Below are 26586 nucleotides of genomic sequence, written 5' to 3' on the forward strand. Positions count from 1 at the left end.
AGGGGAATTTGCTACAAAGGTCATGGAGACACCCCATGTGGTGGGAATGTACTATATATCTCTACTGTGGTGGTAGTTATGTGGGGGAATCCATTTAACAAAACTCAGTGATAAAAGGAAAACATCAGAGTAAAAATTTTTAGTTAAGTAGAAGTTACTGTATATAACATATATGTGTGTGTGTTTAGAAATTTAGAAAATTTAAAAGAAACAAATTCATTGCAAAAATGATACTGACCATACCTTCTTTTTTTATGGGAGATTATTTTTAACCTTTGAAGCTTCTGATGTTATTATTATCAACATCAACAGCAGATATGGTGCTGACTGACAGAACAGTTCTTAGATGTGCAACTATTTTGAGCGCAGAAACCATACAAGCGCCTTCAGCAATGGTTGGGTATCTTTGTCTATGCCCACAGAAGCTCTTCTTATGTTGGAAAAATTGACTTCAATTGCAAAAAACACATATAGTTTACCTTGTACTTTTATCTTGTGCAAATTAATGTTTGTTGCTCAGAAACTCAGATACGACTTATACATCTGTTTTAGCATCTGTAAGAAGGAGATGGGCTGCTTGATTACTCTCACATTGCTAAGACTTGCTTCCCAGTAGGGCCAGGGAAGTAAGCAAGGAAGCAGTAGAAAGTGGTGTCTGTTATCTGATCTTTCCATTTTAATTTTTTAATTATTATGGGTACATGATGTCTGTATGTATTTATCGGGTGCATGCAAAGTTTTGATACAGGCATACAATGTGAATTCATCAAATCAGGGGAATTGGGAGAATAGGGTATCCAGTCATTTATCTTTCTGCTGTGTGATCTGTCCTGATGCTAGTGTCTTGCAATGTGGGGAGAAGGACTGAAGGCTCATGTGTTTCAGTTGCATTTTGTTTCAGAGATCTCTATGTCTGGAATCACTAGCATTTCAACAGGCTTTAACTGGTTTCTCTGTATCTGGTATTTTTTTTTTGAAACAGTCTCACTCTATGGCCATGGTAGAGTGCCGTAGTGTCATAGCTCACAGCAACCTCAAATTCTTGGATTCAAGCAATCCTCTTTCCTCAGCCTTCAGAGTACAAGGCCTGGCTAGTTTTTTCTTTTTAGTAGAGACAAGGTCACACTCTTGCTCTTGAACTCCTGAGATTAGATGATCTACCTTCCTCAGCCTCCCAGAGTGCTAGGATTACAGGTGTGAGCCACTGTGTCCAACCTTCTAATTCCAGTCCTTTCCACTTAGTTCCTCCATTCTAATCTTCTTTAAGAATTTCTATGCAAATAAAGATGAAACACATAAATTACAATGTATTCTTACTGTAGAGCCATCATCCTATCACAAGTTAGCATTTCAAAGCGTGATATATACTTAGGGTGAGGTTCATAGTTAACAACAGTAAAAGTGAGTTCACAAGTCTGGGAGTCTTCTTAGTAATTTCATGTAATTTTAGTTGCCTTTCTATTACCTAAAACTGTAGCAATGTGACCACTGAAAGCTCATAGTGAAAGCGGAGGTGTTAGTTTTAGTTTTCTTGTTTGCTTATTTGAATTATCTTTAGTCTGGACCTTTTTTATTTAAAAAAAAAATTGCTTTAAAACCAACTGTGTATTTTGCAAGTACATAGATAACCATTCTAAAATCTGCTTAAGCAGTCATGCTATAATAGCAAACTGTAAGACAGTGCAATATGATCCAATGAATGAGGGCACTGTTAAGGCTGGTAGAATTCCCACCGTTTTTGTAAGAAACCTTGAGTCCCCTGGAGGGAACAGAGGCAGTATATGTTTAAAAATTTACTAAAGCTTAATTTTTTCTAATTTTAAGATAAATACAAATAAAAATGGAAGTGCTAATATTTTTCTTCCACATCCCAAATGGATTGTCCTTACTTCCCACTGCTTAATCTTGAGTGCCTTGGACAGAGTTGATGCTTAAAAAAATATCTATTAAAAGAATATAAGAATGCTATCTAGTATAAGGATTTATTTTTTGTGTCTATACCCAACCTTACTAATTAACTTAGGAATCTCTTTTTTATAATTTCCAACTACTCCTCACTGAGAAATTAAGGCAAAACCAGCCAGTTCTAGGTGTTCCCGTGCTGTGCTCTGTTTATGTAGCTTCCAAAAGCCTTTTATCATTTGGCCTAAAAAGCTGAGCTACTTTTTCATTCACTCTCGTTCATTTAAAATTATTTGCGTAAGCCCATCGATAATCAATCTTCACACATTTTGTCCTTCCTACCTCATGCTACCCGATATTTCCCCCCAAATGGTCCCCAAACTGTGCTATAATTATTTACCTATGTCACACGTTAAGCTGTAAATTCATGGGAATGTGAACTATGCTTGTGTTTTGCTTAGCACAGTAATAGCAGATGCTTGATAAAGCTAGAATGAATGAATTTAAGAGATTGTAAAAATTATTTCCATGATGTGGACCACTTGAAGCAAACATATTTGCAAAAGGTAATCAATTATAGATAGAATTTTCCACACAGAGAAGCTAACTTACTTTCAATCATTGGAGGCTTTTAATCAGAATAATGTAATTATATCATCACTGTATCCCTTTACATGTGAAGTCTAAGATTAACATAATACCTACATTTATGTTATGGGACAAAGAGGGTCTGTGTGCCTGTCAAAGTCAGTCAATTCACAGAGATGGGGATAGGTCTACCAAACTTTATTTGTCAGAAGGCCGGAGATTCAACTGCTCTGTTCTGCCCTTGAATTTCTAAAATCACGTTTTTGTGTTTTGTTTTTCCTTTGAGACAGCGTCTCAAGCTGTCACTGTGGATAGAGTGCTATGGCATCATAGCTCACAACAACCTCCATCTCTTGGGCTCAAGTGATCTTCTTGCCTCAGTTTTTCTACTTTTTTTTTTTTTTTAGTAGAAATGGGGTCTCATTTTTGCTCAGCCTGGTCTCAAACTCATGAGCTCAAGCTATCCACCTGCCTTGGCCTGCCAGAGTCCTAGGATTACAGGCATAAAATCACAGTTTTGTACATAATGGTTTGGTAAAGATCACAATAACCCTTATTTTAAATAGTAAACAGCACAACTCAACAACAATCTATTACAACATTTCTGATTCAAAAATTAATTTCTAAACTATTCAACATGGGCAGCTTTAGGGTGGGAGCTAAATTTACAAAACAGGAGGAATAAGAGCCAAGAAGTGACCAGACCAGCAGTGTCACGTCTGTCCCATCCCGATCGATTCCATCTTATTCTCACTACGTGTACTTACATTTATTGTCTCAACTCCACTGTCATACTTGTATGATGCCAAATATACAGATAATCTTAAGTAATGTTTAATGAATTTATACATGTAGTTTACCAAATGCGTTATTTTTTACTGTGGCATTAAAAATTTCTACAAATATAGTGGCTAAAGCAATACAAATTTATTATCTCACATTTTCTGTGAATCAGGAATCTGAATGTGAAGTAGCTGAATTCTCTGCTCAGGATCTTACCAGGCTGAAATCAGAGTGTTAGCCAAGACTGCCATCTCTTTGACGCTTAGGCTCCTTTTGCAAGTTAGCTGGTTGTTGACAGAATATGGTTTCTTGAGCTATAACAGATGACCTGAGCTCCTAGAGGTTGTTTTCTGTTCCCTATGTTTGGAAGAAAACTTTTCCCTTTCCACCTTGGGTCGAGTGACTGGTGGCCTACAAATTAACTCACAATCGATATATTAAAAGGAGAAAAGACAAGTTATATTTATACATGGGCTGTGTGTATTCAGGAGATGAGTCAGTGATGAGTGACTCACCTAATAACCAGGAACATCTGCTTATATACTTAACAAAAGGGTTAAGGTTTCAATGCGAAAGTATAGAAAGTGCTATTGGACTATTTTTTTTTTTGAGACAGAGTCTCACTTTGTCGCCCTTCATGGAGTGCCATGGCATCATAGCTCACAGCAGCCTCAGGTTCTTGGGCTCAAGTGATTCTCTTGCCTCAGCATCCCAAGTAGCTGGGACTACAGGCACTCTTCACAATGCCTGGCTAATTTTGGTTGCAGCTGTCATTGCTGTTTAGCAGACCCAGGCTGGGCTCGAACCTGCCAGCCTCGGTGCATGTGGCCAGAGCCTACTCACTGAGTTACAGCTGCAGAGCCAAGAAGGTGCTATTGGACTTTTTGATGCTAATGGATGGGTGAATTTGTGCTTCCTGTTACTAAGGGGCAGGCAGTCTTTTCTCAATTAGGAAACTCCTAGAAGGGGAATCATGGCAATTGTGTTCAGATATTTTCAGTTGAAAGTAATTTTCATAACATTTTGGTAGGTTATTAATCCTTTAACCGCCATATGATCCTCTCCACAATACTGTGTTTTGCTTCTTCAAGACCATAACGAAGACATCTATTGCTTCATGATGCATCTTTTAAGACCTTAACTGCTTAGGTCAGGCCTAAGAATAATCTCTTGTTGGTTAATTCAAAGTGAACTGATTAGAGACTTTAATTGTATCTTTTGAAAAATCTTATTTCTGTATAATGTAGCATAATCACAAGAATAATATCTCACCATAGTCCCCACGCTCAAGGGAAGGGGATTACACTGGTCATGTAAACCTGGAGATGGAAGTTTGGGGGGCCATCTTAGAATTCCTCCAATCATAACAATTGATAAGGTGAAAAGCTGAGTCTACAGAAGCCATAAGCTATGGCCTCACATATTCTACACTGCTAAATGGGTGCTATGTACCATGGTTAGTTCAGATGGCATCAAAGATGATCCATAATAGTATGCAGAATGGAGTAACCCCATTTACGTATTCAAGAAGACATTTTAAACCAACTTTCTTTATTATTATTATTTTTTTTATTGTTGGGGATTCATTGAGGGTACAATAAGCCAGGTTACACTGATTGCAATTGTTAGGTAAAGTCCTTCTTGCAATCATGTCTTGCCCCCATAAAGTGTGACACACACCAAGGCCCCACCCGCCTCCCTCCGTCCCTCTTTCTGCTTTTCCTCCCCCCCATAACCTTAATTGTCATTAATTGTCCTCATGTCAAAATTGAGCACATAGGATTCATGCTTCTCCATTCTTGTGATGCTTTATTAAGAATAATGTCTTCCATTTCCATCCAGGTTAATACGAAGGATGTGAAGTCTCCATTTTTTTTTTTTTTTTTTTTATTGTTGGGGATTCATTGAGGGTACAATGAGCCAGGTTACACTGATTGCAATTGTTAGGTAAAGTCCCTCTTGCAATCATATCTTCCCCCATAAAGTGTGACACACAACAAGGCCCCACCCCACCTCCCTCCGTCCCTCTTTCTGCTTCCCCCCGCATAATCTTAATTGTCATTAATTGTCCTCATATCAAAATTGAGTACATAGGATTCATGCTTCTCCATTCTTGTGATGCTTTACTAAGAATAATGTCTTCCACTTCCATCCAGGTTAATAACGAAGGATGTAAAGTCTCCATTTTTTTTAATGGCTGAATAGTATTCCATGGTATACATATACCACAGCTTGTTAATCCATTCCTGGGTTGGTGGGCATTTAGGCTGTTTCCACATTTTGGCGATTGTAAATTGAGCTGCAATAAACAGTCTAGTACAAGTGTCCTCATGATAAAAGGATTTTTTTCCTTCTGGGTAGATGCCCAGTAATGGGATTGCAGGATCAAATGGGAAGTCTAGGTTGAGTGCTTTGAGGTTTCTCCATACTTCCTTCCAGAAAGGTTGTACTAGTTTGCAGTCCCACCAGCAGTGTAAAAGTGTTCCCTTCTCTCCACATCCACGCCAGCATCTGCAGTTTTGAGATTTTGTGATGTGGGCCATTCTCACTGGGGTTAGATGATGTCTCAGGGTTGTTTTGATTTTCATTTCTCTAATATAAAGAGATGATGAACATTTTTTTTCATGTGTTTGTTAGCCATTCGTCTGTCATCTTTAGAGAAGGTTCTATTCATGTCTCTTGCCCATTGATATACGGGATTGTTGGCTTTTTTCATGTGGATTAATTTGAGTTCTCTATAGATCCTAGTTATCAAGCTTTTGTCTGATTGAAAATATGCAAATATCCTTTCCCATTGTGTAGGTTGTCTCTTTGCTTTGGTTATTGTCTCCTTAGCTGTACAGAAGCTTTTCAGTTTAATGAAGTCCCATTTGTTTATTTTTGTTGTTGCAATTGCCATGGCAGTCTTCTTCATGAAGTCTTTCCCCAGGCCAATATCTTCCAGTGTTTTTCCTATGCTTTTTTGGAGGATATCGTTTCATGCCTTAAATTTAAGTCCTTTATCCATCTCGAATCAATTTTTGTGAGTGGGGAAAGGTGTGGGTCCAGTTTCAGTCTTTTACATGTAGACATCCAGTTCTCCAAACACCATTTATTGAATAGGGAGTCTTTCCCCCAAGGTATGTTCTTGTTTGGTTTACTGAAGATTAGGTGGTTGTAAGATGTTAGTTTCATTTCTTGGTTTTCAATTCGATTCCAAGTGTCTATGTCTCTGTTTTTGTGCCAGTACCATGCTGTCTTGACCACTATGGCTTTGTAGTACAGACTAAAATCTGGTATGGCGATGCCCCCAGCTTTATTTTTATTACTAAGAACTGCCTTAGCTATACGGGTTTTTTTCTGGTTCCATACAAAACGCAGAATCATTTTCTCCAAATCTTGAAAGTACGATGTTGGTATTTTGATAGGAATGGCATTGAATAGGTAGATTGCTTTGGGAAGAATAGACATTTTAACAATGTTGATTCTTCCAATCCATGAGCATGGTATGTTCTTCCATTTGTTAATATCCTCTGCTATTTCCTTTCTGAGGATTTCATAATTTTCTTTATAGAGGTCCTTCACCTCCTTCGTTAGGTGTATTCCTAGGTATTTCATTTTCTTTGAAACTATGGTGAAGGGAGTTGTGTCCTTAGTTAGCTTCTCATCTTGACTGTTATTGGTGTATACAAAGGCTACTGACTTGTGGACATTGATTTTATATCCTGAAACATTACTATATTTTTTTGATGACTTCTAGGAGTCTTGTGGTTGAGTCTTTGGGGTTCTCAAGTATAAGATCATGTTGTCAGCAAAGAGGGAGAGTTTGACCTCCTCTGCTCCCATTTGGATTCCCTTTATTTCCTTGTCTTGCCTAATTGTATTGGCTAGAACGACCAGCACTATGTTGAATAGTAAAGGTGACAGAGGACAACCTTGTCTGGTTCCAGTTCTAAGAGGAAAAGCTTTCAGTTTTACTCCATTCAGTAAAATATTGGCTGTGGGTTTGTCATAGATAGCTTCAATCAGTTTTAGAAATGTGCCACCTATGCCTATACTCTTCAGTGTTCTAATTAGAAAAGGATGCTGGATTTTATCAAATGCTTTTTCTGCATCTATTGAGAGGATCATGTGATCTTTATTATTGCCTCTGTTAATATGGTGGATAACGTTTATGGACTTGCGTATGTTAAACCAGCCTTGCATCCCTGGGATGAAGCCTACTTGATCATGATGAATGACTTTTTTGATGATAAGCTGTAATCTATTGGCTAGGATTTTGTTGAGAATTTTTGCGTCTATATTCATGAGTGAGATCGGTCTGAAATTCTCCTTTTTGTTTGGGTCTTTTCCTGGTTTTGGTATCAGGGTGATGTTTGCTTCATAGAATGTGTTGGGGAAGATTCCTTCTTCCTCAATTTTTTGGAATAATTTCTGCAGTACAGGAATAAGCTCTTCCTTGAAGGTTTGATAGAATTCTGGAGTGAAGCCATCTGGACCAGGGTATTTTTTCGTTGGAAGATTTTTTATTGTTTCTTTGATCTCAGTGCTTGAAATTGGTCTGTTCAGGAGCTCTATTTCTTCCTGGCTAAGTCTAGGGAGAGGGTGTGATTCCAAATATTGATCCATTTCTTTCACATTGTCAAATTTCTGGGCATAGAGTTTCTGGTAGTATTCAGAGATGATCTCTTGTATCTCTGTGGGATCAGTTGTTATTTCCCCTTTATCATTTCTGATTGAGGTTACTAGAGATTTTACTTTTCTATTCCTCGTTAGTCTGGCCAATGGTTTATCTATTTTATTTAGTTTTTCAAAAAACCAACTCCTTGTTTCGTTAATTTTCTGAATGATTCTTTTGTTTTCAACTTCATTGATCTCTGATTTGATTTTGGATATTTCTTATCTTCTACTGAGTTTAGGCTTAGATTGTTCTTCTTTTTCCAATTCCATAAGATTGCTCTTCTTTTTCCAATTCCATAAGATTGCTTGTGAGGTTGTTGATGTGCTCTCTTTCTGTTTTTTGAATGTAGGCATCTAAAGTGATGAGTTTTCCTCTCAAAACTGCTTTTGCAGTATCCCACAGGTTTTGGTAGCTTGTGTCTTCATTGTTGTTATGCTCAAGGAAGTTAATGATTTCCTGTTTTATTTCTTCCTTCACCCATCTGTTATTCAACAGAAGATTGTTTAATTTCCATGCCTTTGGGTGGGGCCGAGCATTTTTGTTAGAGTTGATTTCCACCTTTAGTGCCTTATGGTCTGAGAAGATACAAGGTAAAATTTCAATTCTTTTGATTCTGTTGATATTTGTTTTGTGTCCCAGGATATGATCAATTTTGTAGAATATTCCATGGGGTGATGAGAAGAATGTATATTCTTTATCTTTGGGATGGAGTGTTCTATATGCGTCTATGAAGCACAGTTGTTCTAGGCTTTCATTTAAATCTCTTACATCTTTGTTTAATTTCTGTTCAGAGGATCTGTCCAGCTCTGTAAGAGGAGTGTTAAAGTCCCTTGTTATTATGGTATTATCAGATATCATATTGCTCAGACTGAGTAAGGTCTGTTTCGAGAATCTGGAAGCATTTAAACTGGGTTCATAAATATTTAGAATTGAAATGTCTTCTTGTTGTAGTTTTCCCTTGACCAATATAAAGTGACCATCTTAGTCTTTTTTGACTTTAGTTGCTTTAAATCTACATGAATCTGGAAATAAGATTGCAACTCCTCTTTTCTTCTGAATTCCATTTGCCTGAAAAATTGTCTTCCAACCCTTGACTCGGAGCTTTAATTTGTCTTTTGAAACCAGGCATGTTTCTTGCAGACAGCAAATGGATGGCTTGTGTTTTTTAATCTAGTCAGCCAATCTGTGTCTCTTCAGTGGGGAATTCAAGCCATTAACATTTATTGAGATAATTGATAAGTGTGGTAGTATTCTATTCGTCTTATTTTGTGAGAGTTCATTGCTTAGTTTTATCTTTTGCATCAGTGTGGAGGTTAGTTCTGTCCTTTAATTTCTGAGTTCTTACTTTGCTGCTGATCCATTGTGGTGGTCAGTGTGCAGAACAGGTTGAAGTATTTCCTGTAGAGCTGGTCTTGTTGTGGCGAATTTCCTCAATGTTTGTATATCCGTAAATGTTTTGATTTCTTCGTCAATTTTAAAGCTTAGCTTAGCAGGGTACAGAATTCTGGGCTGGAAATTGTTCTGTTTAAGTAGATTAAAGGTAGATGACCATTGTCTTCTTGCTTGGAAAGTTTCATTAGAGAAGTCTGCGGTCACTCTGATGGATTTGCCCCTGTAGGTCAACTGGCGCTTACTCCTGGCAGCTTGCAGAATCTTTTCTTTTGTCTTGAATTTGGACAGGTTCATCACAATGTGTCTTGGAGAAGCTCGGTTAGAGTTGAGGCGACCTGGGGTCCGATATCCCTCTGAAAGCAGTGTGTCAGAATCTTTGGTGATATTTGGGAAATTTTCTTTTATAATATTCTCTAGTATGGCTTCCATTCCTCTGGGGCATTCTTCTTCCCCTTCTGGATTTCCTATAACTCGTATGTTGGAATGCTTCATAAAGTCCCATAATTCTGACAGTGAACGTTCTGCTTTCTCTCTCTTCTTTTCTGCCTCTTTTACTATTTGAGTTATCTCAAGAACTTTGTCTTCTACCTCTGAAATTCTTTCTTGTGCATGGTCTAACCTGTTGCTGATACTTTCCATTGCATCTTTAAGTTCCCTAATTGACTGTTTCAGTTCCTTCAGCTCTGCTATATCCTTTTTATAGTCTTCATATCGTTCATCTCTTTTTTTTTTTTTTTATTGTTGGGGATTCATTGAGGGTACAATAAGCCAGTTACACTGATTGCAATTGTTAGGTAAAGTCCCTCTTGCAATCATGTCGTTCATCTCTTATTTGATTCTGTTTTTGGATTTCCCTTTGGTTATTTTCCACTTAATTAGCAGTTTCCTTCATTGTTTCCATCATTTCTTTCATTGTTTTCAACATGTGTATTCTAAATTCCCTTTCTGTCATTCCTAACATTTCTATACTGGTGGAATCCTCTGCAGTAGCTACCTCATGGTCCCTTGGCGGGTTTGTTCTGGACTGGTTCTTCATGTTGCCTGGAGTTTTCTGCTGATTCTTCCTCATGAGTGATTTCTTTTATCTGTTTCCTTGCCCTAATTTTTCTTTCACTTCCTCTTGCTCTTTAAGTTCTTGTGCCTGTGGACTAAAGGTTAGAGGAACAGAAGGGTGAGAAGGTTGAAGAGCAAAGAAGGGATGAAAGAAAGGAGGACCGAGTGATAAGAGAAAAAAAAAAGAAAAATAGAGAAAGGAGAGGGGGTGGGTAAAGGAATATGAACAAAAAGAAGAGAGGCACAGAAAGAAGGAGACAGAACAATATAGGTGTACAATAGGGTACTTTGACCCAACCTTTAAAAAAAAAGCACCTTCTGGGGGTGCCCAGTTGGGTCGGTCCCTTGAGGTCAGCAGCTCTTTGCTAACCTGATCAGACACAGTACCCCACCTATACCAAGTAGAGAGGAAAGAGAAAAGTGCTATTAATAAAACCAAAACAAGCAAACAGAAAACTTTACGGGATAAAATTGGGTGAAAAACCAAATAATAGCGGTAGAAACACTAGCAAAAATTAAGTTCTAGTTATTAAAAAAGGCAGCAACGGGAAATTATAATTGAACTAGAAAAGTTGAGAAAGAAAAAAGATCCGTACGGAAAGGTTGAAATTAAAAAACAAAACAACATCAATGACATCAAAATAAACAAAGAAACAACCAAACCCAAAAACAAACAAACAAACAAACAAAAAAAAAAAACAAAAAAAGCAGAAAAAACAAAACACAACCAAAAACAAAGCAGTATGTATATGTTGTTGAATATTGTCTGGGCAACACGTGGTCTTCTGGGGTATGAGATGTTAATCACAATTCTGGTACGACTGGATGCTGCTGGTTTCTCAAACCCCAGCAGGTAGACACCCTAAATCTCTCTTCAGTTCACTTAAAAGGCACTTTGAACTTGTAAACTTGCTGAGCAGAAGCTTTCCCAGGAAAGTGCTTGTCGCTGGAATCACTGCTGAAGTGGCTATCCACTTACCCAGTGTGCCAAAACCGGTCTCACTCTGCTCCTGAGGGTTAGGGCTGCTAGGCGGCTCAGACCCCACCCTTAGGCTACTTGGTCACTGGGTTACCAGCTCCCACCCGATTCTAGCTCTGCGACCCTGAGGGTAGAGCTTGCCAGGGCAGATCGCTCACAATGGCTCCCTGTGGCCCACAGCTAAACACTATTAGCTCCGTCTGGCTCAGCGGCTCAGACTGGGGCCCTAGACAACGGCCAGAGTTCTCCGCACTCCCGCTCAGGCTCTCCCCAAGGCAGTTCAACTGAGTGCCAAGTCCAAAGACACCAAAACAGTTCACAGGTAAGGCCTTTCTGGTTTGCAGTCTCGCTGCACCGAACTTACAGTTGCGGGCGGTTTAGACCGATTGAACACACGTGACCGCTTGCCGATTTTCCACTGCTTTAATCCTCCTCTTGGGGTCCAGAAGTCTCTCGCTGACTCTCTGTATCCTCACAGGGGTGATGATAGGCAGATCCCACCAGCCAGAGATGCCTGGAGTCCTATCTCCCCGGACTCACGGTGCCCAGATGCAAGGAAGCTGTTACTCGGCCGCCATCTTGCTCCAACTTTGTTTATTTTTATTATTTCTTTTTCTTGCCTGATATATAGTTTTCAAGCATAAAGAAATACATATAAAATTTCAATTAAATTCATTTATCTTCATTAAAATTCCAAGTTCTCATATTAGGTATTTTGGTCTATATACCGCAATCCCCTTATTAACGCCAAAGAGTGGTTATGACCTGTATTTTTGTTGCCTATATTGTTATGTAAAAAAGTACCCTAAGACTTAGTGGCTTAAAACAACACAGAGTTTCTGTGGGTTTCCATGGGTCAGAAGTCAAAACATGGCTTAACTGTGTCTTGTGCTTAGTGTCTCTTGCAAGACTGCAACCAAATTCCATTGGAGCAGGATGTGCTTCCAGGATTCCCCAGTGGTGTTGACAGGACTCAGTTCCTTGAGGGCTGTTGGACCGAAGCCCTCAGCTTGAAAATGAAATGACTTTTTAAAATCACTCCTGCTTCATTACCATCTGGGTCTCTTCAACATGGCTGTTTGCTTATCAAAGGAAGGGAGAAAGTAGCAAGACAGAATAACAATCTTTATGAACTAATCTCAGAAGTGGCATCCCTTCTTGTTTATCTTATTTAATTCATTAGAAGCAAGTTGCAAATTCAGCCCACAACTGGAAAGAAAGATACGAATGCTAGGAGGTCAGAGGTTGTTAAGGCCACCTTAGAAATGCCCCCTCTCCCCCCACCACATTGCCTGAATGAGAAAATAATCTATCAGACCAAGGAAAAATGAATAAAAGTGCCTTATCTAAGAAATGATTGAAAATTGCCTTTTTAAATTATATTCACTTATTCAGAGGCAGAGTTTGATGGGACTGGGTTCATAATGGGGGTGGCCACCCCTTGTCTGAAGAGAATGGGTAAATGGAAGCAAACTGAGAAGCTAAATTTAGAATCAGAGGAGCAACATTAAGTATCAGGTCCAAGGTATGAGTATAAGCTGTAGATGAGAGAGGGAATAAGAGGTCAGGAGCCCAGGAATACCAAGCCAACATAGAAGCAACATGTTAGAGTAGAGAAAACAGAGAATTTCATGAACAGAGAGGACCTCCCTCCACCACCTCCCACTCCCACCCCCTGGTTTTAAAGACACAAGATTAAGCCATTCTTTTTCTCTCAATTATTGAAAGGTCATGATATACTCTTATATTTTTGTTTTAAGTTCAAACAAATAGAAAACGTAATGGTTTAGTGAAAATGTTGAAAGTAGCAGGGAGTGTTTTTCCAAATGAAATTATTATTCATTATTATATTATTTTCTTTAAGACAGAGTCTCTCTCTGTTGCCTAGGCTAGAGTGCCCTGGTATCAGCCTTGCTCATGGCAACCTCAAATTTTGGGCACAGATGATCCACCTGCCTCAGCCTCTAGAGTAGCTGGGACTACAGGTGCCTCCTCACAAGGCCTGGCTAATTTTTCCTATTTTTAGTAGAGATGGGTTTTGCTCTTGCTCAGACTGATCTTGAACTCCTGAGCTCAAGGTGTCCTCCTGCCTTGGTCTCCCAGAGTGCTAGGATTATAGGCTTGAATATAATCCTACTGGGCCCACCCTATTCCAAATGAAATTAAAAGTCATTAAAATATTCCTTCTTAGACAACATTGATTATGTATTTTCTTCCAAAATAAAATTTGCATCAATTGATTTCATTGTCCTTTCCAAGTAATACGGTACAAAGCACCATCCCACACCGATCCTGAGCACACACTTGGAGTTCTCCAGCTTAAAATGAATGTGGTGAAGGCACTGTTAGCTTTTCCTAATGACTCTTTACTTCATTTATGTTTTTATTTTTAACATTCCCTTATTTTGACCTTAATAATCTACCTTTCTTGAAGGTCAGCAAATAATGTGATGTAGAATCTATAATGACCTTTCACAATATTTTCAAAACTGATGATTTCTTTGCTTAAGATTTTTGTTTTTAGTTTATATGCTGTTGAATCACATGATAGGTGAAACTAAAGCTATATTGAAATCAAAAACCCATTCATTTCTTGGGAAGGAAAGCCAGTTATATTTAATTCCCTTTATGTCTGCTACCAAGTATGTCTTGACTAGATTATAGAAGTAACCAATCACTTTCATTTCCCTTTCCTCCACATGCCTGGAAACTAACGTTTTTGGTTCTTTTGAGGGTTTGTTCTTTTAAAATGTATTATTTTGTTTAATCTTTGATTATTTAATTATAATTCTTCTTAAACTGTTATGGTACTTTTGTTTAGCTTCTTCATCGAAATTCGCAATCTACTGAAAGCAAATGATAAATCACTATGCAAAAATGTAAATACCTATTTAAATTTACCAATTCTGGACATGAATGGCCAGTTTTGCTTATTTAGAAAAGGCTGACATGTTATTTATTTCTATAGCATCTCCTAAATATAAACAAATCATATAATTTCAGATTAAATTAACATGGTATATCTGTACATTTAGGCTACCTTTCATTGTTTTAAGAAAAATATGATCATTCTGAGGTAGTATCTGTACCAAATTTTAAAAATTGATACAGGTTTTACAATTTTCATGGTATCAAACATTTTGCAAAATATTTTCTCCGACAACCCCCCATGGTATCTGAAATCCAGGTGCTTGTCATTTCTATGGGATGTTAAAGGTAAATTGAGATATGTAGACATAGATGTACATATAGATACAAATGTGGAATATAGATAAATATTTCACCATTAAAAAAATAATTACTTCAAAGAGCTTATCAGAGCAAAATCCTGGGGTGACATATATATGGACTTAAAGGTGTATATCTGTGCTTGTGTATATAGATGTATATGTGACTTTGGGGTTGGAAGAGTAAAAGAACTACAAAATAGTGTGCTTTAAGGGACCTAGATCAGGAATGAAGCAACAAAGTATACTCAAAGGAAGCCTGAGTAAGAGATGGGGAATAATGGTACTGGAGCAAGATCAGGGAACAGGAAAGGATGTCAGAATTTGAAGTACATCTGTCTTTTTCAATATGTGAAACATCCAGGGTACATTAATTTAATTTTAGCTATTTAGCAGGTCATGACTAAGAAAATTAAAAGACACGTTAAAAACAAAACTCAACCTTGAAACAATTGATTTTTATTGGGTCCCAATTATATTTTAAATGGTACTTTACACTTATAGCAAATGTACACCTGTCTTTTGCTACATTTCTGGAGTCTTGATATTTGTAACTGCCAAAAATAAAGAATTAATAAATAGTGTTTGTTCTTCTTAGGAAGAAATTCTTCTAAATTTGGAAGCCAACTCCAAGAAGTTTTTGCTATTGAGAGAAAATATCTGTGAAAAAAGGAGTCTATTAATTAATTTTTCAGTTCTGTCAGTTGTGTTCACTTGCAAAAAAAAATCGTTGTTTATTCAGTATCTTAAAAGTCTGTGGCCTCATTTAAGTTCACAATTGCTCAAATACAAGGTCAGGAATGAAGTTAAACATATTGGCATTGTGCTGTCTTCGTGCCTTAGTCCTTCTTTCCTCTATTTCTTTGATCTCTTTTGCTTTCCAAATGTAACAGTTTATACACTGATTATATGCTTGTGAAAAGGGCTTCTTTATTCAGTGAGACAAGCCCTCTATTCTTAAAATCAATCCAAAAATGAAGGGAAAGGGTAAAATTATAAACAAATTATTTGGGAACTGGTGAGTACCCATAAATTCCATTTTATGAACGATCTCTTGTGTCACCTTTATGGAAACCATAGCGAGTGCATTAAATTCTTGGTTCACAGAAGTTGATGATGTTTTGAATTTAAAATTATTGATCAGAAAGAAATTTTCTTCTCATTTCATAATAAATTATATCTATTGAAGTGTTCTCCATCCTATCCTAGGTCATAAAACGGATCCTCCTAAGACATAAAAATCAATTTGATATACATTGCTTAGTATTTCCTTTGGCTCATTTGAGAGAGAAATATAGACACTGCAAGAGGAGAGAAGGTGGGAGGGACAGAGAACTGGAAATTAACCACATTATGCCTTGTTATTCTCGTAGGGTCTCATGACTCCTTCAGTTTCTACATTGATGAAGCCTCTCCAGTTGGTCCCGAACAGCCAGAAACTGTCCAGAATTTTGTCTCTGTGTTTGGAACTGTAGCCAAAAAGCTCATGAGGAAATGGTTAGCTACTCAAACAATGAACTTTACTGGTCAGCTGGGAGCTGGAATCCGTTATTTTGATCTTCGAATTTCCACCAAGCCCAGAGACCCCGACAACGAACTCTACTTTGCTCATGGTTTGTTCAGTGCCAAAGTCAATGAGGGCCTTGAGGAGATCAATGCTTTCCTCACAGATCACCATAAGGAGGTCATATTCTTGGACTTCAACCATTTTTATGGGATGCAGAAATATCACCATGAAAAACTGGTCCAGATGCTGAAAGACATCTATGGAAACAAAATGTGCCCAGCAATCTTCGCCCAGGAAGTTAGTTTAAAGTACTTGTGGGAGAAGGACTACCAAGTCCTGGTGTTCTACCACAGCCCAGTGGCTCTGGAAGTGCCCTTCCTCTGGCCTGGGCAGATGATGCCAGCGCCCTGGGCCAACACCACAGACCCTGAGAAACTGATCCAGTTTCTTCAGGCATCGATCACTGAGAGAAGAAAGAAGGGCTCGTTTTTCATATCACAGGTGGTGCTGACTCCCAAAGCCAGTACTGTGGTCAAAGGGGTGGCAAGTGGCCTCAGAGAAACTATCACTGAAAGGTAAGTGTCCCTCAAGTGTCAGGGAAAGAGCTCGAATATGTTACCCCAATTCAAGGAGTTAGCAAGTGATGGAACGAAAATGTATACCTGTGTGTGTTAGTTTCCCAGGGCTTTTATAACACACATAGTCCTACCACCTCCTGGGGTATCTTAAAATGATAGAAATGTATTATCTCACAGTTCTGGAGGCTAAAATTCTAAAATCCAGGTGTCCTCAGAGTTGGTTCCTTCTGAGGACTCTGAGCGAGAATCTGTTTTTTGCCTCTCCTGGTGTCTGGTGATGATTGGCCATCCTTGTTGGTCCTTGGCCTGTGGACACATCACTCTGATCTCTGCCTCACATGACCTTCTTTTCACATGACCTTCTCTCATGTCTCTGCTTTCTCCAATTTCTCCTTTTCTTGTAAGTTCAGCAGCCAAATTGTATTAGGGGCTGCCCTAATGACCTCATCTTATCTTGATTACTTCTGCAACATCCTATTTCCAAATCAGGTCACACTCACAGGTACTGGGGGTTAGGACTTTAACATTTTTTTGTGGACACAAATCTACCCATAACACTATGTATTTTGACTCCACATCTCATTCTCTTCCCATAACACTACTTTCACATTTTGTAGAGCTTTATATAGATAGATTACAAAGTTTTTTTATCTTAACACAGTCTTTGTATATATCTATTCCATTTGTTTTGCATAATACTCTAGGGAAGGAGATATTGTCTTACAGATTAAAAAAATATGAGATTCAGAAAAGTAAAATATTCACCCTAAGACTCCTTCAATTAATGATGAAACAGACACTCAAACTCCATTGGTAAGTCATATCCTATGATCTTTACACTACATATGCTGCCTTATAAGAAAGTGATTCCCATTCCATCGGTCAAGCCCTGTGAGGTATAATTTGAACAGTCATCAACAATCTCTGTAGCACTTTCCCATGTGTGTCTACACAAGCTGAATCATACATATTATTTACTCTTTTGAATTAAAGTATTAAGCCATGTAAACATCATCTAAAGAGAGAGTACAGAGTTTTATACAGTTATGATTTAATAAAAAAAAAAAACAGACCTTTTATTTTTATATTTAATTCATATTTTGAATTATGGTAAGGAATGAATGTGTTGCTTGGGCTCAAGATCTTTATAGGAAAAGATAGGATGAGGAGAAAAGATTTGGAGGTGAAAATAGCCTTATAACAGAGCATGTGGGGTGAGGATTGACAGGAGATAAAGCTTAAAGTGAGGAAAAGAACTCACTAGAAACCTTTTAACCAGGCTACAGAGAACTTCAACCTGTGAGAATGGAGAGCTGGATCATAATGTTTAGCAACCAAGTGACTTGAACAGATCTGCATTTTAGGTAATAATTGATAAAGGCTAGAGTAGAGACAGTGAGCAATTAGGAGGTACATATAATGGTTTTAGCAAGGTCATGTGAGCTAAACTTAGCAAGTGAGAAAACATGAAGGGGATAATACACAGGCAGTGAAAATTTGGATGGAAATTCTATGCAGTGAAAATTTGAGTACTGAGCTCTGTGGTATTAATAGAAAAAAGAGTTAAAGATAAGTGGGATAGGTGAGGAAGGCATTCACAAATGTAGGAAACAAAGACATGCAGACTTGGGAAGGAAATTGAGAAGATAAAATCAGGGGCATGCTGAATTTCAAGTGTCAGTAAGGCATCCAATTAGATAAGGTTGATTGACCCTTAGGAATAGAGGCCAACTCATTTGGGTGTTATTGGCATTTTTGGTGGTGAAAGCCCTAAGTCACTGGGGTGGAAGGGTTCTTCCACACAAAATCATAACTTGCTTCTGTTATTCAGAAGGGTCCATTAGCTAGGATCCCCCAGTTCCATGGGATTTAAATAACCAACCCTTCCTTATAGACCCTATGCAAGTAGAAGCCTGTCCTTTGATGTCTGATACTGTCTAGATTTCTTGCATTTTTATGGTAGGAGCCCTTGCTACCACTGGATTGCATCATTTTATGCCTCAATTGTCCCACATGGTCTGTCCATATCCCATTCTGAGACATGAAATGTGTTTTGTGCTCCTTTCCACAATGGTATTTAGACTTTACTAGAGATCTGAGGAGATGGAAAATGTTTTATGATCACAATTAAATGCATAACTTAAAACTGTGCTTTAGACTTGCTTGAAATTGAGACTCTTCTGCCCCGAGATGTCTTCCTCTGAGGATGTTAACACCACTGTGCACCTCAGCCGCACCTCCTCTCACTGAATCTTTTACTCCTCCTTCTTTTCTTTGTCTCACCTTATTTTTTTTAATCTACCCTCAGATTGCTCTGGATATCCCACATTTTAGATTAGTATGTGATTAGATTGATAATTCTATATTATTATGCCTAGTAAGGCAGGTTTTTGTTTAATAAATTAGATCACTTTCTACAAATCTTAGTTATTCTGGTAAATAACAATTTTACTCCCCTCACCTACTTGGAAAAGGAGGGAGTTATGCACACATAGAAATGTGTTGTTTTTAACTTTACCCCATAGAGCCCCCAAATTTTGAGGAACTCCCAAGGGTCCCCTAGAGGTGGGAAAAAATCCTAGGGTTAAGCTGATTCCACCTCTCTCCATTCTTTCTACACACTGAATGAAGCTTTACTTTTACCTTTTTTGCATGTTGGGAGTGACACTGTTTTCCCGTAGTCTCTTCCGGCTTTGTCATCATGTTTCATAGTTCCAAATGTAGGAAAAAACTTTGCATCTTGGCCAAGAACCATATCCTGATTTTACCTGTGTAGGGACCAGCCTTTGAAGAAGCCAAGAAAAAGAATTCATTTAAGGATAAAAGGCTTTCATTTTTTTCTCTTACAAGACATAATGTCATGTTGGAGTTTGTCAGTCACAGTTAAAGTGCTTTTGGTTACCCATACTCCAGTACACCGCTACTGAAATAGGATCTGAGGAGGGGGGGAAATTAAGTTGGGAAAGTGCTACCGTTATATTCTATGTGAATCTCTCACAAAAGATTCACAATGGATATTAGCGTATTAGCAATTTAGTGAAGAATCCTATTTAAATTTAACTAATATAGAGTTTTCCAAGCATTTATTTTTTTTTCCAGGTAACACTTATTAACAGCCCATGGAATTTTGAAAAACAGTTCTCCGCCATCTGCTCTAATTCAGAATTTCTCACTTGCCTTTGGCTAATATGTATGGAATAGGAGAGCTGCATCATTGGAAAGAGAAAGAGAAGTAGGGAGGAAAATGAATTTGAAAGGTAGAAATGAAGATTTCAGGTGTAAAATCAACTTTTAAAGAATGTTCCAGTGGAGTTTAGTCTTAGAAGTACTAAAAAAGACTTCCTTTTTGACTATTTGCAAAGTTGTATTCTTGGCTGTGGTATTAATACAAAGCTCAGGGTGATTTGCTTGGGTTTGATTTTGGGTTTTTGACAGACTCCAGCCTTTTGGATGGAGCCTATAGAAAAAGGTTATTGTCAGCTCTTGGGTCATGCCTTCCAAAGGCAATGTACTTACCTTGAAAAGAGACAGTGAAAGTGCACTTGATTCTGCTAGAACTTGTTGCCTTTCTCTACTTACCAACTGATGAAGCCTGTGAGCTGAACAGAACCCCCATTGTCTTCTTGGCTTTTGTGCCAAAGCTATCCATTCAGAAAGTCCTATGCTGGCCCCAAAAGGTAGAATGAGCTCTTCTGTGCTACCTTCGTTACCAGACAATTTTAAGACCTCTCTGTGTCTTAACTATTTTAATTTGCAAAATTGGGAGCTTGACCTAGATTATTTACAAAATCCATTCTAGTTTTAAATTTTTCTACAATTCTTAGATTATATATTTGACTAGCCAGGTTACCTGTAACTTTTTCAATCATGTCTAATATTTTGGTTAACAAAACTTGAAGCAGGTGCATTTAGAAAATAGTGTTTGAAGTTGTGGGTGCCTTTCAGGGGAAATAAATCCAGCCTGGATTTAGGGGCCATAGCTTTCAATCTGGCCATTGGTTCCAAATGCTGCAGATGCGTCTTTTGCACTGCAACAATGCCAAAAGACGCAGACTTTTAATTTCTTAAAGACCTATTTTTAATTTATTTTTCAAACACTAGCTTTTACACCTAACTCCTACGAAATTCACACATTCTTAAAAAGAAGGTATGCAACTTGAGTAATGCCCTTTCCTAATTTATGGAAGTTTATTAAATTGTAGGTTTTTTATTTTTTTAATTTAAGAAAATGCAGTCATACCACCACTCAGAATTTTTAAGAAGCAATGCATCTTTGCAACTAAATTGATGCTGGATGAAGGTAGATAATATTTATATAGGCCAACATTTCAGAGAATGGTGCTGATAATAATAATAATAAGCTATTTTAAATGTTCTTTATCTGTTAGATACTTTGCTAACTGCTTTGTGTACATTATTAGATTTAATATTCACAAAACTTCCAAATGTAGGTGTTATTGCCATCACAGCTTAAAGATAAAGGAACTGAGCCTTATAAGTGTTAAGGAACTTACCTGGATGACCCAGTTAAGAAAAGGAAGATTCAAGTTGCTTTGTCTATTTACAAAAACAAGCACATTTGAAAGCCTATTTTTTCTAGACTTTGTGCTTCAAGTGAGTGACCTCAGACATAGAGTCTTAAAACCATCACACCCTATTTCTCCCCTGCTATTCATGAGAATTCAAAGCAGTGGCTGCAACTTTGTTTTCATTTTATCATAGGACAATATCTAGGCCCAATTTGTCAGTGTATTCAGCTGGACTAGGTTCAATTTTGTACTTATCTGTTGAACAGCTCCTGTAGGTAAGGCTCTGCTTTAAGTGCTGTGAGGCATATTAAAATTGGTACAATGCAATTGTTCCCATCAAATATCAAGTAGGTTTTAAAAGATGAGACCTAAATACATGCTGGAGAAAAAATAAATAGATAATTAAAGATTAAGGTCTATGATGACTTAAAGAAGAGTGATATCTGGAAAGACTTTGGTTGGCTCTGAAGAAAGCATAGCATTGCCATAGGCAAAGAGGGCCGAGAGTGGCTTCCCAGGCTGGGGAAAGAGCGAGAACAAAGCATGGAGGGAGAATATCAAGAGAAGTCAGGGTTGGCTGGAGCAGAGTGAGGTTCAAAGAACATAGGAGATGAGTCTAAGGAAAAATGGAGAGGAAGATCATGGGACTCTAGGCTCAATTCCGGTGTGCATTAGGAAGATACTGAGAGGGAAAAATGAGAAGTGGACTTCAGATAATGAAACTGACCTAATTATGTAGCTTGAATAAGAAAAGGAGAAGGATGAAGCCTTCAATTCAAAGGGAGAAACAAAATAGCATGCCCACAAATGGTTAGGAAAAGAGAGAGGCAAAAAATGCTGACATGTGTGACTTTAGCCCGACTGGCAGCATTTCCCCGGATGACTGGACACACCATTCCTAGTATCATTCTCCATGAATGAAATACATACAGACGTATGGACTTGGCCAATGTGCAACCCCACGCCCTTAATCTCATGATCACAGTCAGCACCTTGAGTACACGGTAGGATTTTCCAGGTGTGGTTGTTAGTACGCATCAATCTTACCTGGTGTGTGTGTGTTGGGGGGTGATGGGGAAGGAAGGCAACTGCAGTTATTGAGCTGGCATTATCGTGCCAGACATTTTACATGATTTGTATCTATTTAATCCTCCCCATGGTCTTGCAAGGTAGGTATCATTAAATCTAATAGTGGTGGAAAATTGAGACTGAGATGTCTAGGACCTTACTCAAAAATTCTATACTAAATTAATCTCATAATGAATAAGCTAGGATAATTATATGGGCCTTTAGACTTCAAGTCTTATTCTTACAAATTACACAAACCTGATATTGTTTAGCTCTGGGTACATGCAATACATTATCAATAATCTTGGAAGGTAGAGTCAGGTCTTAGGGTTTGAGAAGGTAAATTTTGCTGGAGATGAAGTGGGCAAAGCTATGAAAAGAGAAGTTATAAATTATTTGGTTTTGCCTTAAGAAAGCAAACCCATGTAGGGTGCCAGATGGGAGACCCCGGGAAAGCGTGAACAGAGTAACAAAACGGGAAAGGAACTTAGAGACTACTGACTGCCATCCTCCTTGCCGGTGCCTATTGCCCAGGTGGCCATAGAGCTAACTGCAGAGAGAGGATTAAAACCCAGGATTCCTGGTTTCCAGAGAAAAGGAGGGAGGGACATGTCAGGGAGAGATGAGGACAAAGGATGAAGAAGAAGGCCCAAGAGCACCAGGGACCCACATGGAATGGTGAGCCAGCTTCCAGTCTGCGCCTCACTCCACACAGCATGGTAGATTTTTTTTGTTGGGCTTCCCTGGGTGTGGGTCTCTCTCTCTCTGTCTCTCTGCATCATGAACCCAAGTGAACCAAATAGACTCTCTTTTTCCCTCCAGTGGGGACACATTCCAGCTCTCGACCCTTTTGCTGACCTTTCCTTGCCTAGATCCACTGGGGTTGTGTCTAATTCTTGGAAGAAAAACTGCAGTGCCAGTCATTCCAGCAGCTTTATGGAGTCAAGAAAAGGATCACGGAGAGGCTTACTCTCAGAATGGTTCAAAGTCAGCTGTGGAGTGACATGAGAGAACCCTGATCTCCTCAAGAGCAGTGCTCAGCCCCTCCCTCCTGCCCCAGGCCACTCCCCAAGATGGGTCAATGCTCCAGCAGAGCAGAGCAGAGCAGAGCAGAGCAGCTGGCAATAGATGCTCTGTTCAGCAGAAAGGGAAAGCTGTCCTTTCCAGCTAGACATGCTGGGAGAGAAAGAACACCAAGGAGACTGTGGAAAGCCAACATTAGAAAAATCATTGTTTACAAGAAGCTTTCACTATAAGATTCACTTCTTTTACCTATATACATTGGAGTCTTCATTTGCATGACAGGTCCTTTTTAAAAATTATTTTAAAATATTACAGGAATATAAATGCTTATGGTAACATGTATCACTTTTTTAATGCTTGATTCAGAATTCTAAGTGTGCCCATCGCCCAGACAGTGTTCACTGTATTTGTTAGGATTTTGCCCATCCTCTTCTCCTCCTTTCCCTGTTTGATTTCCACGAGTTATACTTCCCTCTACACAAATTTGTGCTCACTGGTTAGTTCCAATTTAATAGTGAGTATATATGGTATCTGTTTTTCCGTGGTTTAGATACTTTACTTAGGATAATGATCTCAACTTACATCTATGTTGTTACAAAAGGCAGTAAGTCATTCTTCTTCATGCCTGAGTAGTATTCCAAAGTATAACCTATACCACATTTCGTTAATCCACTTATGAATTGATAGGGACTTGGGTTGATTCCACATCTTTGCAGTTGTGAATTGTGCTGCAATATATGCTTGAGTACAACTGTCTTTTTGAAAAAGTAACTTCTTTTCCTTTGGGTAAATGCCTAGTAGTGGGATTGCTGGATCAAATAATAGGTCCACTTTTAATTCTTTGATGAATCTTTATACTGTTTTCCATAGAAATTGCACTAATTTGCAATCCCACCAATCATGTATAAGTGTTCCTTTCTCTCCGCTTCCATGCCAGCATCTGTTGTTTTGGGACTTTCTAATGAAAGCAATTTTAAGTGGGGTAGGTGATACCTTATTGTGGTTTTAATTTGCATTTCCCTGATAGTGATTTTGAGCATTTTTTTCATGTTTATTGGCCATTGACGATCTTCTTTTCAAAAACTTCTCATTTCTTTTGCCCACCTCTTAATAGGGTTGTTTGTTTTTTTTTTCTTGCTGATTTCCCTGAGTTCTTTGTAGATTCTGGTTAGCAGCCTTTTATTGTACAAGTGTTATTCTCAATTTGCAATTTAAGAAACAAAAGATCAGAAAGGTTAAATAATTTGCTCAGGTGGTGCTGTGAGCAGATGCTGGGATCAATTCTGCATCTGGGTCTTTTGTACCACTAGAAAGAGGAATCTGGCTTGTAAATGGAAAAGAAGCTTCAGAAAGTTACCCTTTATCCAGCCTGGAGCTTGGCGAACTGGAATGTGCTTATGGAGACTTTGCTAAAATGTGAATTCCTAGATATCACCCCCAAAGATGCTTATTCAGTAGCCTGTGGCTCAGATTTTCATATTTAACAGACTCCAGGGAGCCCCACTTAGAGTGGCTCTGCTCATGTGTGCAGACAAACTGCACCCAATGATCCCCTCCAACATATCACCCTGGTATTACTTAACCTGGCAAGAATGAATCCCAAGATTTGTCAGTGCCCTCCCTTCCAGGCTCAGTTAGTTCCTCTTTAAATCTAGGCTATGACTCCTCTACCCGCAGAGCTTCCACTTTTAGGTTCATATTTGCTTGTTCTGCCCCCCAGGTAGAGCCACTATCAGTGATTTCTAGAAAATAGCCTTCGGCTGTTGGCATCTTCTCTCTCATGTCACTTAGCTTGATCCAAGGATTATTGTGCCGATAAGCACAGCCAAAGGCTCCTGTGAGGAATGTTTTTGCTCCTTTTGGATAGAAAGTATATGCTCATGGCAGAAGGCCAAGTAATTCCAAACTTGTCTACCACCAACACCAATTAACATTATAGCACTTTGCATCCCAACTGCTTCCCCAGCACTGATTTCAAACAGAAGGAAGAGAGGAAGGAGGAGGAGGAAGAGGAAGAAGATTCTATAACAGCTCACAATTGTGAGACTGTGAGACAGAGCAGTGATTTCCAACAGGGTCCTCTGGGGTATGTTAGGAGAAAGGTCTGTCTGTACATCTCTCTGTTTTAACAGCTTTTGACCCAAGAATTTTTGAAATGAAAGGGTACATAAAAGCACTGTTTCTCTTTCATTCTGCTGGTGTTGTAAGATTAAAGTACGAGCAAATATAGGCAGGCAACTTTTACTGTCTGTTTCAAAGAGGTCAAAGAACAGGGAGGATACATGCTGTTGGGAAGTCAGATATCCATTCATTGCCTACGGGGCTGGGGTGTGTGTGTGTGTTTGTATAGGGACAGAAAGAGAGAGAGAGAGAGAAAATGAATACATGTGCTTGTCTAAAAAACATAACATAGGACAGAGATTCATCCACTGTAGTAAAGCTCCCTGGATTTCTTTTTTTTTTTTTCTGTTCTATGAAGTTTCTGGGCAGATAGAATTTAATGGCTAAAAGAAGGTAGCCCAGTGTACAGCTAGTATGATATAACTGGCACTCACTTAAAACAATGAGAGGAGGTGAGTTGATGGGGGTGGGATAGAGAGAATAAAGATGGAGTATCCAAGTGGCAGGAATATTTGGCAATCAATACAACTGTGGCAATACAATAGTTTTGGTGCTATAGTCAGCAATTGAGAACATAGGGAGATTTGTCTGGGATTTGAAATGAATTAGCAGTGGATGAGCAAGTAGATGTCTGATTCATGAAGTACAATGGACCAAGTTTGAACGTCTCAGTCCCCATGCTGAGGCCATGAGGAGGAGGAGGCCTGCAGGCCAGCTGTTCCCTTGGGCTCTGTACAGGCAGGGCTTCTGAAATGGAGCAAAATCCATTCAGCTGAGCCCTTGTCCAGGGAGTAACGAAAGCTCTGCTCTAGAGAACACTTTTTATTTTAAACTGGAGTGAGAGAAGGCATAAGTGTTCTGTGATTGCCCTTTAACCAAAGATCCCCAGGCACAAACACGTGGTTGATTCTGGGTTTATTACTCATTTCAGGGAGGGAGAACTACTCCATAGGGAACCATGAGACATCCCGCTCAGAAGAGGCCAGAAAGGACTTACAGGGCTGGGGCTGGGGCTAGGTGACTGGGATGAGATCTAAGGATCAGGGATGCTCTCTAGAGGGGAGAGGGGATGCTATCAGAATGCAAGGACAATTCTATAATTAGGTAGGTCAATAAGTCTTAGCAATAGGGCTAAAGGGGGATTAAATTATAGTTGAAAAGAAGTCACAGTCACTC

At 38.7% G+C, this 26586-nt stretch overlaps 1 protein-coding gene across 1 annotated transcript in view; it reads left to right on the top strand.

Annotated features, from left to right (window-relative positions):
- Positions 1-26586, top strand: part of PLCXD3 (phosphatidylinositol specific phospholipase C X domain containing 3) — a 190994-nt gene that overhangs the window by 104512 nt on the left and 59896 nt on the right. Inside the window, exon 2 of the mRNA XM_053591605.1 lies at positions 15958-16666. Coding sequence (XP_053447580.1) covers positions 15958-16666 — 709 coding nt within the window. The remainder of the gene's footprint in view (positions 1-15957; positions 16667-26586) is intronic.

This window comes from Nycticebus coucang, chromosome 1, assembly GCF_027406575.1.
Source record: "Nycticebus coucang isolate mNycCou1 chromosome 1, mNycCou1.pri, whole genome shotgun sequence".
In the NCBI taxonomy this organism is placed as follows: Eukaryota; Metazoa; Chordata; class Mammalia; order Primates; family Lorisidae; genus Nycticebus; species Nycticebus coucang.